The following is a 16,772-nucleotide window of genomic DNA, read 5'->3' on the forward strand; positions in this document are numbered from 1 at the left end:
TTATCTGCGCCTGCGCGAATCCCTTTACCAAGATGGCGTCCAGCGCACGTCACGCTATTAGTGTGCGTGCGCATTACGGATGCCATTTTGGGTCTTTTGGAGGCCACTTAGCGCTTACAAAACGGGTGCTACATGGCCTAATTTATAGCCCACTGTGTCCCCATAACCATTCAACTCTGAACATACTTTAATGACATTGATTTTCACATCATTTGGGAACTCTGACAGTTCTGGCAAATGCAGCAATTTGTTTTTTGAAACATGTGCAAATGTATCTAGTGTGTGCTGAAGTAACGACTAAACTCAACTTGTACATTAAAGTTGAAAGCATTAATTTGACTTAAAGGGGGACTCTCTCCTTTAAAAGGGAGATACAAAAATTGTTTTCTGTCTTTTAATCATTCCGTATTGATGACAGAAACAAACACTGTGGAGGTAATTTTGACTTTGGGGCTCGATTTTAAAAGGGCGGCAGGATGGCAGCGGGGGGAGGAGGTCAATGGGCCCGTGGCAAACCTGGATTATAAAAACTTACACTCCCCCACGCGATTGAGACTCAATTGGTGGCCCTTAACGTGGCTTCAGGGTTTGCCGTCGGAAAGCTGCGCAGCAGGCGGACTGCGTACCCACATGACCTGCTGTCAGCTGGAGCGTCTGGATTTAAAGGGCCATTGTTCCGATGGCTTTTGCTGAAGCAAAGACCAAAAAGACACAATGGAGCAACACTGGGGCAAGGCTGCTCCAAGATTTAATGAAGCCTCACTTCAGGAGCTACTGGCCGGGGTGAGGAAAAGGAGGGAACTGTTTTACCCGGCTGACCGTTGGAAGTGGCCTGCCTCTGCCACCAAGAAGGCCTGGCTCGAGGTGGCAGAGGAGGTCACCAGCAGTAGCAACACATCCCGCACCTGGGTTCAGTGCAGGAAGTGTTTCAATGACCTAACTAGGTCAGCAAAAGTGAGTACATTTACTGATTCTCCTGCATTCCGTGGTGGACATCACCCCTGCCCCCCCCCACCCCCCAACTCATTCTGCACTGCCAAGACTCCATCACATCACTCCTCACACCCACTTAAGGCTCATCCTCAACTTATCTGCACTTCCTCACCTCCCCATTTGTGACTCCACCACTACCACACACCCCAGTCCTGATCTAATGTGATGTCTCTGTCTCATAATCACCCTCTGATGCACCTCTTTCAAGGTCAGCCTCACCCAAAGCAATGCATTCATCGGTTGGCCACTTCATCACTCACTCACACGTCTGTACTTCCTGAGAAGAGAGCGCAAAATGCATGCAAGAGGACGAGGACTTGTTGGGGGGGGGAGCACAACAAATAGTGGTCCTCACAGACACGGAGGAGAAGGCTCCGCAGATCAGGCACACCCTCAAGTGCCTGTTCGTCGGGGCCACCGAGACTGGCACCCCACAAACATCTGGTGACACAACTTTAACATTCATCACACACAACATGAATTGATGTTAACAATGATTGGCATGTTGAACACCTCAATATGCTCATCGCAACATGACGCATCTGTGACGATGCTTAATATTGCCTTCTGTTCTCTTACAGGCCCTTCAACGACCGCAGTGACGGGAGAGGGTGATTCCTCAGAGGAGCTCCGGACCTCTGAGGACGCACAGTCACATCTTAGCGAGCCATCTACCAGCAGATACTGACACCTCAGTGGGTCCTAGTACTCAGTTAGTTGGGATTGCACATGGTGAGTCACCACACGCAAGTGAGCACGAGCAGACACTGGTGGCAGGGGCAGCTGTGGAGAGACTGCACTGGTGGGAGCATTCTTCTTCAGGCTCTGCTCAGCTGGACACAGATGCTGAACCTCGGGGGCCATCCTTTAAAAGGAGAATGATTGAGGGACAGCAGCACATTTGCGAGGTACTGGAACAGGTGCCATGCACACTTTCAACAATAGCGCAGAGGATGGAGGAGTCCAACTCCTGCATGAGTGAAATGGTGGCATAGGTATGGGAAGGAATCTCTGAGATAGTGTCACAGGGATGTGAGCAACTGTCTGAGATAGCGTCACATGTAACTGCTGAAATGTCTGAGATAGTGTCGCAGGTAAGTGCGGGAATGTCTGCGATGGAGAGAAGGATAGCCTCCGTTGATCTTCAAGCATGGCTCACAAATGAGTCTATTCAGGTCCTGACAACTGCTGTTTGGACTCAGGGTGAACAACATTCTGCCACCTTAAACAGGCTGACAGATACTTCAGAAGTGGCCTTCCGAGGCATCACACATGTCCTCCAAACTGTTGTCTAGCAGGGTGGTTGGAGTGATGTGGGCCTGGCCCAGGAGAAGAATGATGGCGAAAGGGGATATGGAAGTTGGGACGCCACTCAACGCGCTCCCACGTCTCATCCGTTGCCACCCTCTCAACCAGTACGCGCAATGCTACCTCCACTCCAGGTGGCCGAGTCTGCCCTGCACAGGTGGAGCAGTCTTTGGTGGGGCCCTCACGGGCTCCAAAACCTAGAGGGCATAGGCTGAAAGCATCTAAGCAGTTCAGCCATGGACATGAGCAACCTGCCACTACCTCTGCTTCAGCCACAGGGGATGCACCACGTAGAAGCGGTAGGAAGAGAAAGGCTAAAGATTTGTGATCACGAAGGGTATGCACAAGGGTGTCTGACAGACTGTCATGTTTTTCATTTATATTTGTTTTTTGTTAAAGTCACGTCTTGCCCATTCTTGACTGCCTTTTGTGATAGTGCCCTTACATGTGTTTCACTATGAATGGCAACAATTAATGCTGCCCAGTGGGTCACTTTACAGTGGGTGTATGTGTAGTTGCAGGACTGTTTTGTGCGGGGAGGGGGTGCAGGTGGCGCTGGTGTTGGTGCTGGTCTTTCCAGGAGGTGTGAGGGTTGGATTTTTCTCATTTTCTGATCTTACGAGAACCGTTCATATATGAGTAACTCCCTGGCCTCACGAGCAGCCAGGTGAGCCGCTGCTCTGCCAATGGATTTGTCGTTCTCCTCCTCCTCCTCCTCAACATGGATGGCAGTTGTGGATGGTGGATGAGGAGATGGGGCCTCCTCAACCAGTACCCCTCTCTGTTGCGCCATGTTGTCCGGGCACAACACATTACTATAATGCGACCCACTCTCGCTGGTGCGTATTGAACGCTCCTCCAGAACGATCAAGGCACCGAAATCACATCTTGAGCAGCCCAATCACATGCTCAATTATACACCTGGTTCCTCAGAGGTGCCATGAGCCACATGTGCAGGGGCTATCCCTTGTCCCCTGAAGGGTGTTCGGTGCGTGGAAGAAGCCCGGGATATTGGATTCCCTCAGAATGAAGGAAATGTGGCAGCTGCCAGGGAATCTGGCGCACACACGTGAAGGAATCTTTTGCGGTGGTCAGAAACGAGCTGAGCGTTGATGGGGTGATACCCCTTTCTGTTGATGAACAGTCCTGGTTCGTGTGGAGGTGCTCAGATTGCAATATACATGCAATTGATTGCACCGTGTACACGGGGGAAGCCATCCAGAGTGGAATCCCACTGCCCTCTCCGTCTGGCTGAGGTCGTCCATGGTGAAGTTGACGTATTGCCCGGCCCTGTGAAACAAGCCGTCGGTGACCTGCCTTATGCACTTGTGTGCAGATGACTGAGACACCCCGGCGATGGCACCTGGAATGATCCAGGGGTGAAGAAGTTGAGGGCAGTGGTGACTTTAACAGCGATGGGTAACGAGATGCCGACAGGCCCAGCCGGGAGCAACCACCTGGCGACTCACTCTCAGCCTCCGTATGCACCGCTCCTCAGAGAGGTCCAGGAAGCTGAGCCTCGGTCTGTGGACTCTCTGGCGAGGGTAGTGTCTCCTGTGATGTCGCTCTCTCTGTTGTTCTCCTCTGTGCTCTTGTGCAGGTGCCTGTGGAGCAGCACTGTGTTGTGGAGCTACAAGTGGCAGAAGTGCACGCCTGCCTGGCGAGGATGGTGATGTTCCTCGTCCTCAGATGTACCGGTGAATGTAGCCATCGTGCCCCCCCATCCTGATGGTGTCAGGTTGAGGGGGTCCGAAAAGTTGGTAAATATGTGTAAACAGAACAATTCTGAGTGGAAACCAAGAATTTTCATTCTAAACACAAAGATCTCCCAGCCAAAAGAGAGAACTGAGTGCCCTGCTGCAATAACTCACCTTTTATCCCCATCTGTCAAACAGGCATTTAAATGTCCAAATGGCTGCCGGCTGAAACACGGCTCCTTCACCATGGCGTGTTTCACACAGCATGGGAGACAGCGTTGAAATTGCTTGCCTTCATTGTTAATTGGATTTATGTACACTTCAAGTACTTTATGTACTTGATTTAGCCGGCGGGACTTCTGGGCTCGCGATGATGCGCGCACTCAGATGACTCTGGGTCATGCGCTTTCTTCACCGTGTTGGAGCCGGGATTCCTGCCCACTGCAGAAGATCCCGATTTTCTTTGCCCCCCCCACCTCACCCCGTCCCCCAACGCACTCGGATTTTAAAATTGAGCCCAGGGTGTTAGAATAGAACGGGCAATATCGACTCAGCTGCCCGTTATACATCTCTCCCAATTTTCATTTCCATTGAAGTCGGGAGCAGTATATAATGGCCATCTGAATCGATCATTTATACTACCCCTGTAAATGAGCTAAATGTGTGGGGGAAACATTCAAATGTGCTGAATTGGTATTGTCCAATTTTTTGATGGGATTACCTGGCCTCTGGCCCCATTGCCATTTTTCAGTATGTGGCTATAAAATGGCTTCCAATGACAAATCACAGGTCTGTGTGCATTATTTTAATTGAGGAAGAGTTAGGAACAATTGGAAATTTTCCAATTTAAGAACTTAATAAGCACTAATACGGTCAGACAAAAACACCCCATAACATTGCACCAGCTAGTAAAATAAATGTATTTTTAAGTGTTATTCTCCTTTAAGCAACAAAAGTCTTGCCATCATCAGTGCAGAACTGCAGCCCTGTGAGTTTCTGGCACTCAAAGCAGTGAGCCATATTTAATGTTCACATTGCATCTGGTGCGTACGTCGTTACTAGGCTAGATATTTCTTCCTTCCTTCTACACTAGTGGTATTAAACAAAATACATTTTTAGACAAAAGAACACAAGTATCATACTGGCCTATAGAAAATAGCAATATTTCACTTAAATCAAGATTTGAATGTGAATTAATAAATCTGCTAAGCATGTCTGGACTAGCTTTGCTCTACCAATTTGACTGAATGTAACCTTTAGCCTGCCAGCCTAATACAGCTGCTGTAGTATTCAAATGAGTGAAGCTCGGTGATGGATTGGTATGATTCACTAGTGAGGCTGGCTTCTCATTTTCAGCCTCAGAATGACTGGATCAAGACTGCGGCTATTTGAAGGCAAGTCTGGCTGATTTTCAGCATCTGTTTTCCTTCAGGCAGAGCTAGCTGATTCTAATGAATGTGATAAGTTTTTTATACAACGCTGACCATTCAACATACCTGTGTAAAATGTCATATAGCAACTGCTCTTGACAATCTCTGTCATGCAGCATCTAAATACATGTCTGGAAAACGTGCCCCACAACCAAAGATAGTGAGGGTACCGTGGAGTGAAGGAATGCAGATGATTTCCTCCCCCCCCCAACCCCCGCCTCCATACATGCTGAACTCCCAATCTCAGCTCTAGTCACGGGGGTTGATGTGAAAGACTTTCATCCAGAGGGAGGGAAGGATGACAGGAAAGGTCACTGGCTCACCAGCTGTCAGTTTCCCAACAGCCCTGTCACCCGCAATCTCTCCTCTTAGCTGAAAGCTTATGGAACAGGAAGCCCAAAAAGGGGAAGGGAGAAAACATCCAAAAATCCCTTTAGAAGAATGTATCTCAATCTCAGAAGGATCATAAACATACGCACAAAGTTGATAATAATATGACACTTTATAAATACCTTTGCACTGGTTGGTGTTTTTGTCTAGGATGGCCTTTGTCGATACTATCTTTCCATATCTGAAAAAGATAAAAGTGAAAAGCTCAATTTTGTTCCCATTCCTCTTAGTTTGGGGGTGTTTATAAGTACCTTATACATGAAATATTGTTTAGAGTCACTCAGTCCAGACACAACAACAACAACTTGCATTTATATAGCGCCGTTAACATAAAAAATGAACCCAAGACACTTCACAGAGATATAAGCAAAGAAATGGACATCAAACTGAAGAAGGAGGGGTGACCAAATGCTTGTTCAAAGAGGTGGTTTTTAAGGAGTGTCTTAAAGGAGGAGAGAGAGGTGGAGATGTGGGGAGGTTTCGGGAGGGAATTCCAGAACGAGGGGCCTAGGTGGCTGAAGGCACAGCCACCAATGGTGGGGCAAAGAGAGTGGGGGAAGAACAAGAGGCCAGAGTTCCACCAATGGAGAATTCAGTAAGGGGATTTGTAGCACTGGGGCCACTGTAGGTCAGCGAACACAGGGCTAATGGGTAAGTGGGACTTGGTGCTGGATAGGATACAAGCAGCAGAACTGTGGATGAACTTAAGTTTCTGGAGGGTGGAGGTTGGGCGGACGGTCAGGAGATCATTGGAATAGTCAAATCTGGAGATGCCAAATACATAGATGAGGGTCTTAGCAGCAGATTGACTTCTGTAGGAATGGAGGTGAGAGATGTTCCAGATGTGGGAGAAGGCAGTGTATGTGATGGAAAGGATATGGGATCAGAAGCCTAGCTTGGGATTAAATAGGACAGCAAGGTGGCTTACAGTTAAGTTCAGCCTGAGACAGTGGCCGTGGAAGGGTTTGGAGTTTGTGGCATGGGCCGCAGACAATGGCTTCAGTCTTCCTAATATTTAGCTGGAGGAAATCACCAAAGACTGGATGTTGGACAAGCAGCCTGACAGCACAGAGGTAGTGGAAAGGTTGTGAGGTGTGGTGAAGTGGTAGAGCTGCGTATCATCAGCATACATGTGAAAGCTGATCCCATGTATGTGGAAGATGCTGCCAAGAGGCAGTGTGTAAATGAAGAAGAGGAAGGGGCCAAGAATAGGTCCTTGAGGACTCCCACAGTGATGGTGCTGTGTGGGAAGGGAAGCCATTTATAGAGATCATCTGGCTATGATCAGATAGGTAAGAAGGGAACTAAACAAGAGCAGTTCCACCGAGCTGGACAATGAAGGAGAGGCTTTGGAGGAGGATAATGTGGTCGACCATGTCAAAGGCTGTGGAGAGGTCAAGGAGGCCAAGCGGCGATAATGCACCACAGTCACAGAGGCAGAGAATGTCACTCATTACTTTGGTTAGGGCTGTTTCAGTGCTGTGGGAGAGGCAGAAACCTGATTGGAGAGTTTCAAATAGGGTGTTGTGGGAGAGATGCACATGGATCTTGGAGGCAACATGTTTAGGGACAATAGTTTAGAAAGACAGAGGGGCCGAGGGATGCTTTTTTCAGGACAGTAATGATGCAAATTTTGAAAGGTGTGGGGGTGGTGGTCAGATAGCAGAGTAGCCAGGAAGGGAAGTTGGGTGACAAACAATTTAGTGGGAACGGGGTCAAGGGAGCAGTAGGTGGGGCACATGGGACAAGATGAGCTTTGAGAATGCACAAGAAAAGGGAGGAGAGAAACCAGAAAGAAAACAGGGATTCAGGGCTAGGGTATGGCGGGCCTTGGGTGGGAGGAGGGGGGAAGTTTGACTTTTTGGGAAGGGGGACGGGGGACAATCGCAGCTGAACAGACGGTCTTTATTTCAGTAACAATGAAGTTGATGAGCACCTTGCACTTGTTGTTAGAGGTGAGGGTGGTGGGTAGAGGAGATAGGTTTATAGAGACCAGGTGGTAGTAGGGAAAATAAGTTGGGGGTTCTTTGCCCTGCAGGATGATCCTAGAGTAGTGGGTGGTTTTGGCAAAGGCAAGCAAGGCCTGGAAAAGCTTGATGTGGTCCATCCAGACCCACCATCACTGCTAATTGACAACTCTTCCACTCCACTGAGTGAGAAAGAAAGTGGTAGCTACCAGGAAAAAAGGCTTCATACTTTGCCTTGTGCCACAAAAAGATCCTGCGACCGAAAATCTATGGCTCTACGATCCTGCCAAAAACGCCTGGATCCACTCGTCGATGACCTCCGGCACTGACCCCACCAAGGTTAGCAAGGTCGGGAGGAGGTCACGTAACTTAAGTATGTCTGATGGGTGTCCATGCCACAAGGGGGGCACCTGAGGCGTCTGATTGCCCCAGGAGGCAGCAAAAAACAGCAAAGTTTGCTGGCTCTAGGGAGGGGTTGTCCGGGCCCACTCTGGAAACATTCTTGAAGGGCTGAAAAATATGCCTAAAATTATTAAATTCTTCAGGGTCAGACCATGGCCCAGGCCCGAACCACCAGGCGGGCCCCAAATCTGCCATTTCACAGGCCGGTCTTACTCAGTGTACCAACCACCAGGCCGAGGTCAAGGATACTCCCAGCCTGGGTGTCTCTGCCCCCCTGGCCACACCTCCTCTTCTCCCAGTGACCTTGTTTGGGGCAAGTTGAGGCTCCACCTCCCCACAACAATACCACGTGGAAACTGCCAGGGCTGGCCAGTAACTGGGCCTCAGCCTAATTCCTGGCGGATTTACAGCAGGACTGTGCAGAAGACCTGCAGATTCATGTCCCCCCATCCACTCCACCTCCCCTCCCCCTCCCCCCCCTCCCCCACCCACCCCATCCAACATCAGCTACACTCTAATGAAGGTCAGCATTAGGTTAACATATTGTTTCTATTTCAGCTGCTGGTCAATTTGCTTGACAGCACTTTTTGTTTTCATTTCAGTAATGCGTCTCTGATGACCTCCTAACAGAGTGAAAAAGCATCCTGTACAGCTAAATGAATAAATAATATTTTTAATACTTGAATTAGAAATTCTTGATTGAAATATGACTGATGTCTTAAGATCCAACAGCAAGGATTTAAGACTTAAGTCCAAAATAACTAAGAATGAATGACATCAAGAACTCAAATATTACTAACTGATATATTAAGAGAGACACTGATGTCCATGTCGAAATGCAAAGAAGCCATCTCTTCTAATATGTTGCTACAAAAACAAACTGCTTTTAAATACTGCCTTTAGGAAAACATCCCAAGAGGTTTCATGGGAAAGCGAATGCCGTGTCAAAGTTGGAAAAATGAGGAGGGGTGACCAAAGCAAAGATGTCTTAGAATGATACAGCACAGGAGGCCATTTGGCCCATCGTGCCTGAGCCGTCTCTTTGGAGGAGCTATCCAATTAGTTGCACTCCCCTGCTATGTCCCCATAACCCTGCAAATTTTTCTCCTTCAAGTATTTATTCAATTCCCTTTTGAAAGTTATTATTGAATTTGCTTCCACCACCCTTTCAGGCAGTGCATTGATGATCATAACAACTCGCTGCGAAAAAAAATCTCCTCATTTTGCCATTACCATAAATCCTTGTCCTTTGGTTACTGACCCTTCTGCCGCTGGAAACAGTTTCTCCTTATTTACTCTGTCAAACCCTTCATGATTTTGAACACCTCTATTAAATCCACCCTTAACCTTCTCTGCTCTAAGGAGAACAACCCCAGCTTCTACGAGGGAGACTAACATGGTTGGCATGGCATTAGAAGAAGAGGTCAAAAGAGATATAAAGACATTTAAGATAGAAAGAGGGGAGATAATTGATAAACCCCTGGTCCGAAAGGATTGCACCCGCGCATATTAAAAGAAGTTAGGGAAGAGATAGCAGAGGCACTATTACAGATATATAAAAATTAATTAGAAAGGGGAATAATGCCAGAGAACTGGCAGACAGCTAATGTGATTCCTATATTTAAAAAGGGAGATAGAACAAGTCCAGGGAACTATAGACCAATCAGTTTAACGTCAGTGGTAGGAAAAATAATGGAATCCTTACTCAAAGATGTAATAGAAAAACATCTAGAAGCTGAAAATATAATAAAGAATAGTCAGCATGGATTTCAGGAGGGAAGCTCACGCTTGACCAACATTATTGAATTCTTTGAAGAAGTAACAGAAAAGATAGACCAGGGTAATGTAGTAGATGTAATATATTTGGATTTTCAAAAGGCCTTCGATAAGGTACTGCATAGTAAAGTCATGACTATGGTCAGAGCATGTGGAGTCAGGGGACAAGTAGCAGAATGGATAGAAAGGGGCCGATTGGCCTACTCCTGCTCCTATTTCTTATGTTCTTTATGTTTCTTATTAAAGCAGGTGACAAAACAGAAAACAGAGAGTAGGGGTTATATGTCGTTACTCAGACTGGCAAAAGGTAGGAAGTGGTGTTCCACAAGGATCAGTGCTGGGACCACTGTTGTTCACCATTTACATAAACGTTTTGGATTTGGGAATCAGAAGTACAATTACAAAATTTGCGGATGACATCAAATTGGGGGGTATGGTTAATACTTAGGAGGACTACGACAGAAGACATTAATAAACTTGCAGAATTGACGTTTAATTGACAAATGAATTTCAATATAGATACGTGAGAGGTATTACATTTTGGTCGGAAAAATAAGGAGGACACATACTGCTTGGAAAATAAGAATGTAAACGGGGTAGAGGAGCAGAGGGATCTGGGGATTCAGATACACAAATCACTAAAAGTAGCGACACAGGTTAATAAGGCCATAAAAAAAGCAAACCAAGCACCAGGTTCATTTCTAAAAGGATAGAATTGAAAAGCAGAGAAGTTATGTTAAACTTGTGTGGAACCTTGGTTAGACCACACTTGGAGTACTGTGAACAGTTCTGGTCTCCATATTATAAAAAGGATATAGAGGCATTGGAGAAGGTGCAAAAAAGATTTACTAGGATGATACCAGAACTGAGCGGTTATATCTATCAGGAAAGATTGATCAGGCTGGGCTCTTTTCTCTGGAAAAGAGAAGACTGAGGGGTGACCTGATAGAAGTCTTTAAGATTATGAAAGGGTTTGATAGGGTAGACGTAGAGAAGATGTTTCCATTTGCAGGGGAGACCAGAACTAGGGGGCCATAAATATAAGCTAGTCACTAATTATTTCAATAGGGAAATCAGGAGAAACTTTTTTACCTGAAGAATGGTTAGAATGTGGCACTCGCTACCACAAGGAGTAGTTGAGGCGACTAGCATAGATGCATTTAAGGGGAAGCTAGATAAACACATGAGGGAGAAAGGAATAGAAGGATATGTTGATAAGGTTAGATGAAGTAGGGTGGGAGGATCTTGTGTGGAGCATAAACACCGGCATGGACCTGCTGGACTGAATGGCCTGTTTCTGTGCTGTACATTCTACGTAATCCAAGTAATTCTCTAGTCTCTCCACATAACTGAAATCCCTCATCACTGGTACCATTCTAGTACCTCCTCTGCACCCTCTCAAAGGCCTTGACAGCCTTCCTAAAGTGTGGTGCCCAGAATTGAACACAATACTCCAGCTGGGGCCTAACCAGTGATTTATAAAGGTTTAGCATAACTTCCTTGCTTTTATAGTCTATGCCTCTGTTTATAAAGCCAAGGATCCCATGTGTTTTTTTTAAACAGCCTCCTCAACTTGTCCTGCCACCTTCAAAGATTTGTGTACGTACACCCCCAGGTCTCTCTGTTCCTGCACCCTCTTATGCACTTATCATGGCCTGACAGGAGTGGTACAATGGATGCTTGTGTACTGAATTCTAGTGCCATGCAACTTTACAACCATTATTTTAATTCTATAATGGGAATACTTGTCAGTGAAATCACTGCAGTAAAGAAATCATAAACATACAAAAATCCCTTACTGTCCTCTGCTCTTCTTCAAATAGTGCCATGGGATCTTGCTCAGTTTTTGATATCTTTTTCTAAAATTGTGCAATATATGAAAGGAATAGATGTGTGAAATTGATATCCATTAACACCTCTGCAGAACATTGTGCCTTTGATGTGAGATCAAAACGTTCATGCCTGCACCTCAAGGAGCAGGATGTGCTTCTGAGGCCCTGATCCCTCTTGCAACCAAAGATTCAGAGTATTAACAAGTTGAAAATATCTATCAACAATATAGTTTTGTTTTGCACTTATCAGATACTGCCTTTCAAGTATCACAACTTCTTACCATCTCCACTGTTTGTGAGTCCCTCTGAGTTCCAGTTCAATGGATTCCAGTTATTATTCTTTACTGAAATGACTACTTTGGCACAATTTTCAAACAGTGCGCTCATCTATGGTGGAACTTCAATTATTTCCCACATTGGAAAGGATAACCCTCACCCCCACCCTGCCCTGCCGATGAATAATGGAAATTGGTGGGTAATCAAGAGTTCCCCTATCGTTAGTCAGACAAAGTGCGTTTTAGCTTCTGTTTAGGTAATGGTCTCTTCAGATTATCTAATGAAGTTTGCAGCAAGCGCAGATATGACCCACATTATCCATTTTAAAAAGAGCTACTTATCAAAAGAAAGTGCTGGTAGCCGAACTTCTTCTGATCTTCCGGACCAGTAGCCCCACCCCCGCTGATCTCTGGACTTGAAGTTAAAAATGGATAGTAAATTCTCTCAGGTACTGAACAACCAGATAATAGCTACTTATCCTGCTGGATCAAACTTCCAGAGTCTGTGAAAACTCAATTTTAATATCTCTTTTTAAAACAGTTTTTTTCCTCATCAAGGCAAAGGATGTACGGAGTGCAAAGTATTTTTTACCCCATTTTTGGCAGCATCAAGCATACCATAGGACAGATGTGTGATAAAGTTCCCCGTCCCAAGACAGCACATGCCTACCTACATACATGGTTACAAGCACCGTGTATCCAGGTGTGTGCACATGCCCACATGCAAGCACATGCATACAAACACGTACACACACAGTCTCTTTCACATGTGCACACGCAGTGCTTGTGCATATGAATTTTACTATGCTCTTTCTTTAAAAAAATTCTTTGTTTTAATGCAGATTTTGTTAGCCAGGTCTCATACAGCTGCTTATAAGACGGTAGAAGTAGTCAAGGCAATTGGTTTCTCCCAGCCATGACGAGAAAAAATATGTAAATTGTACAGAATCCATCGGCCCTCTTAAACAAAGTATTAATCTCACCATTGGTAGTGTGTCACTTTCCCCAATTTGTTTCAAACCATGGTATGAATTTCTGGCCACAACTTGTATAAAAGACAGCAACTCCCACAACGCAGTGCTCCCTCAGTATTGCCTGCTTGGATTATGTACTTTAAAATCAGGCATGGAGCCTGAACCCACAAACCTATGAGGCGCGAGACTATGACCAACTAAGTCAAACTGACAGTTTAAGTGGGTATTCATTTATTTGGGGGAATGTGCAACTCTTCTTTCCTTCACCCTGTTAGTGCTGCCTTCACAGATGGAAACTGTTCTGCCTACCAGTAATCTGATGATTCGACTATTTACAGTCTGCTGGTGAGTGGAGTGGAAATAAAAAACACTCATTATGTGTCTGTGGGTTTTCTGCAGAATCCATGTTCTGTGGAACAATTTTCCTTTTTTTATTCGTTCATGGGATGTGGGCGTCGCTGGCGAGGCCAGCATTTATTGCCCATCCCTAATTGCCCTTGAGAAGGTGGTGGTGAGCCGCCTTCTTGAACTGCTGCAGTCCGTGTGGTGAAAGTTCTCCCACAGTGCTGTTAGGAAGGAAGTTCCAGGATTTTGACCCATGGATTTCTGGTAACTATGACATGTCTTCCAGTACTTTGCTGAGTTGAATACAAATTAGAATGCTGTTTAGGAATTCCTCAAAACATAGAAACACGGGTAGGCCATTCAGCCCCTCGAGCCTGTTCCACCTTTCAGTTAGATCATGGCTGATCTGTATCTGAACTTCATTTAACTGTCTTTTCTGCATATCCCTTGATACCCTTACCTAAAAAAAAACTGTCGATCTCAGTCTTGAAAATTTCAATTAACCCAGCATCCGCAGCCTTTTTGGGAGAGAATTCCAGATTTCCACTCTCCTTTGTGTGACAAAGTGGTTCTAGTCACGGTACTCCAGATGGAGTTTGACCATGGCTCTGTACAGCTGAAGCATCACTTCCTCATTTTTGAATTCCAAACCTTTGAGATAAAGGCCAACATTCCATTGGATTACTTTTTGAACCTGTGCACCAGCTTTTAATGATATATGCACACGGACAACCAGATCCTATTTCTCCTTCACAGTTCCTTGTCTCTCACCATTAAGAAAATATTCTGAATCATCTTTCTTGGATCCAAAGTGGATAACTTCACACTTCTCCATATTGAACCATCAGGTCCTTGAGATTTGTCTATCTTAAGTTCCATTATTTTCACCATTACCTTTACTTATATTAAATCCAATAAGTTTCTCCCCATGACATTTTTAGGCTCCCTTGTACCGCTGGTATTTTGTCGTCTTCCTCTACTGTGAAAACAATACAAAATAATCATTTAATAAGTTTGCCATTTCTTTATGCTGCATTTGTTTTTAATGGGCCATCTTTCCCTTTACTACTCTCTTTCTCTTAATATATTGATAAAAACCTTTACTGTTAGCTTTGATATTCCTTGCTAGTTTTTTTCATTTTCCCTTTTTGCACCTCTTATTACTTTCTTTGCATTATTTAGTTGCTCTTTATAGCTCTCCCAGTCTGCTGGATTTCCACTTTTCCTTGCATTTGCGCATATTGATCCAGAAAACGATCTCGCATACAAAGAGAACAACCCACAGCTGCATCTTATGTTTGTTCAAATGTCAGCACCTATCTGGTGTCGTTTAGTATCCACACACTCTATAGTGGCCACGAGGTAGCAAGTTAGTCTTTTCAGGAAATATATATCTGCAGCAAGGTTTTTTTTCTGTTCAGAAACTAATCATACACAAGGACACATATGGGCTGGTTCCTTGAGCCAGATCTTGCAACGAGAAGCAGCACTTGCAGGAAGCTTCTGATTTTCCATCCATTAAAATCCAGAGAAATGGAGAAAGGAACCACTAGGTTACGGAATCATCTCTATCGGCTAAACTTTGCAAGTCTCTGCTCCTACCATGGTGCCTCGCTCCATGGCAGCGCAGGTCAGAAAATCTGGTGAGGAGGTCAGTGCACCCGATTCTCCGGTGATTAAAATTTCTCTCTGGAAAAATCAGAAGTGCCACACTCCATGCTCGATCCTGGATCACAGCCTTGTACACTTTATCCATAGTAAACAATTTTACAACACCAAGTTATACTCCAGCAATTTTATTTTAAATTCACAAGCTTTCGGAGGCTTCCCCCTTCGTCAGGTGAACGATGTGAAATGAAATCCTCGAAATTCGAGGATTTCATTTCACATCGTTCACCTGACGAAGGGGGAAGCCTCCGAAAGCTTGTGAATTTAAAATAAAATTGCTGGACTATAACTTGGTGTTGTAAAATTGTTTACAATTGTCAACCCCAGTCCATCACCGGCATCTCCACATCATGACTTTATCCATAAGCATTTAAGCTAATGGGTACTTCCTTAGGATTCACTTTGATCTGGGTTTGTAGCATTTTAACATATTGACTGTTTCAGATGTCCTGTCATAAAAACCTGAAAAAAATCTTTGCCCAGATTTTCCTGTATTGGTGATTTTGGCAATGAACGGCCATAACTTTCTCTTTCTTTTATCCCATTCAAAGTGCCCTATGCCATTGATGCGTCATTACAATGGCACAAGTCCGGAGGAAATTCTGAGCCATTTATTTTTTTAATGTGTTTTTTGTTGCTGTGTCCGGACAGAGCAATGAAACTCCTTAAGGTTGAAATTAAACTGGATTTTAATGTCTCTAGCCAATCAAAACTTTTCATGTTTCCTGCAATTTTAAAATTCATTTTTAAAATTAATTTAATTTTATCTTCTCGTAAAGGTGAGGGACATCAGTACTGGAAAATAGAATGCTTTTTTAGTCACTTTATTTTTATCCAGTGTCGACGTCAAGCACTTGCAGGACAGATTTAGCATAGTTTGATACAAATTAAAGCTCTCTCCAATTTGGTCCAAAAGTGTATTTGAGCCTCAATCTCAGAAAAACACCAACTACTGCACTAGTGTGACATTTCCATTTCCCACGTCAGCATCCTTGTTGGCTCCGAATCATATTGTCAGCTTTTGTGCCAATCTGTTTCCAATTATAGGTAGTTTGGCACTGCGAGCCCATAGTCAACAGGAACGGGGGTTCAGACTGCCAGAACTCATTTAATTGAGGACCTCAACAGCTGTCAAGAGAGCAGAGACTTTCATCCCGTCAGTCTGTCTCTGACCTCTGATACTGCTCCAGGAGCAGTACTGTAATATAAATAGGGTGGCGCCAGCACCTCTGGCAGCAAGCAGTACCACCTCAGGGAAGGATGCAGGTTACCTCATGCTACTGGAGGTCTAGTACTGGCTGCTGGCAGCAGTTCTGGAACCTATGGGCCATAATTTCTTGGCCACATACAGGCTGAAAAGCTCAGCCCACCCAACATACCAGCTGCACCTATCTTTTCCCGACATCAGGGAAGATCTTCATCCAGCAAATTAGAAGCTGTGATTGAAACTTCTGAATGACTGCACAGTTGTCTTTGTCTTGCCACCAGCATACAAGGAGCCAAAGCACGTAATACAATTTCTTCAAATAGAAATAGCTCAACAATTTAAACAATGTACAGCTAATCCTTTAATACCTTCTCACCAGAATTGAGACATTCCCACAATTTCCATTCTCATATTCTTGTACCTCCTAATTGACCTGCATTCTCACACTCCATGATTCTTTTCTCCCTTATTTTATTTTTTCCAGTGCAAGCACAGGAAGAGGAAAGAA

General features: G+C 44.9%; 1 protein-coding gene across 6 annotated transcripts in view; it reads right to left on the reverse strand.

The window, feature by feature from the left end:
• The window catches only part of rbms3 (RNA binding motif, single stranded interacting protein), a 1,271,925-nt gene that overhangs the window by 410,211 nt on the left and 844,942 nt on the right, over window positions 1-16,772 (reverse strand). For all 6 annotated transcript variants that reach the window (XM_068002709.1, XM_068002716.1, XM_068002698.1 and 3 more), the window contains one exon: window positions 5,941-5,999. In XM_068002709.1, the coding sequence (XP_067858810.1) occupies window positions 5,941-5,999 (59 nt within the window). The remainder of the gene's footprint in view (window positions 1-5,940; window positions 6,000-16,772) is intronic.

Source organism: Heptranchias perlo, chromosome 2 (genome assembly GCF_035084215.1).
Source record: "Heptranchias perlo isolate sHepPer1 chromosome 2, sHepPer1.hap1, whole genome shotgun sequence".
Classification (NCBI taxonomy): domain Eukaryota; kingdom Metazoa; phylum Chordata; class Chondrichthyes; order Hexanchiformes; family Hexanchidae; genus Heptranchias; species Heptranchias perlo.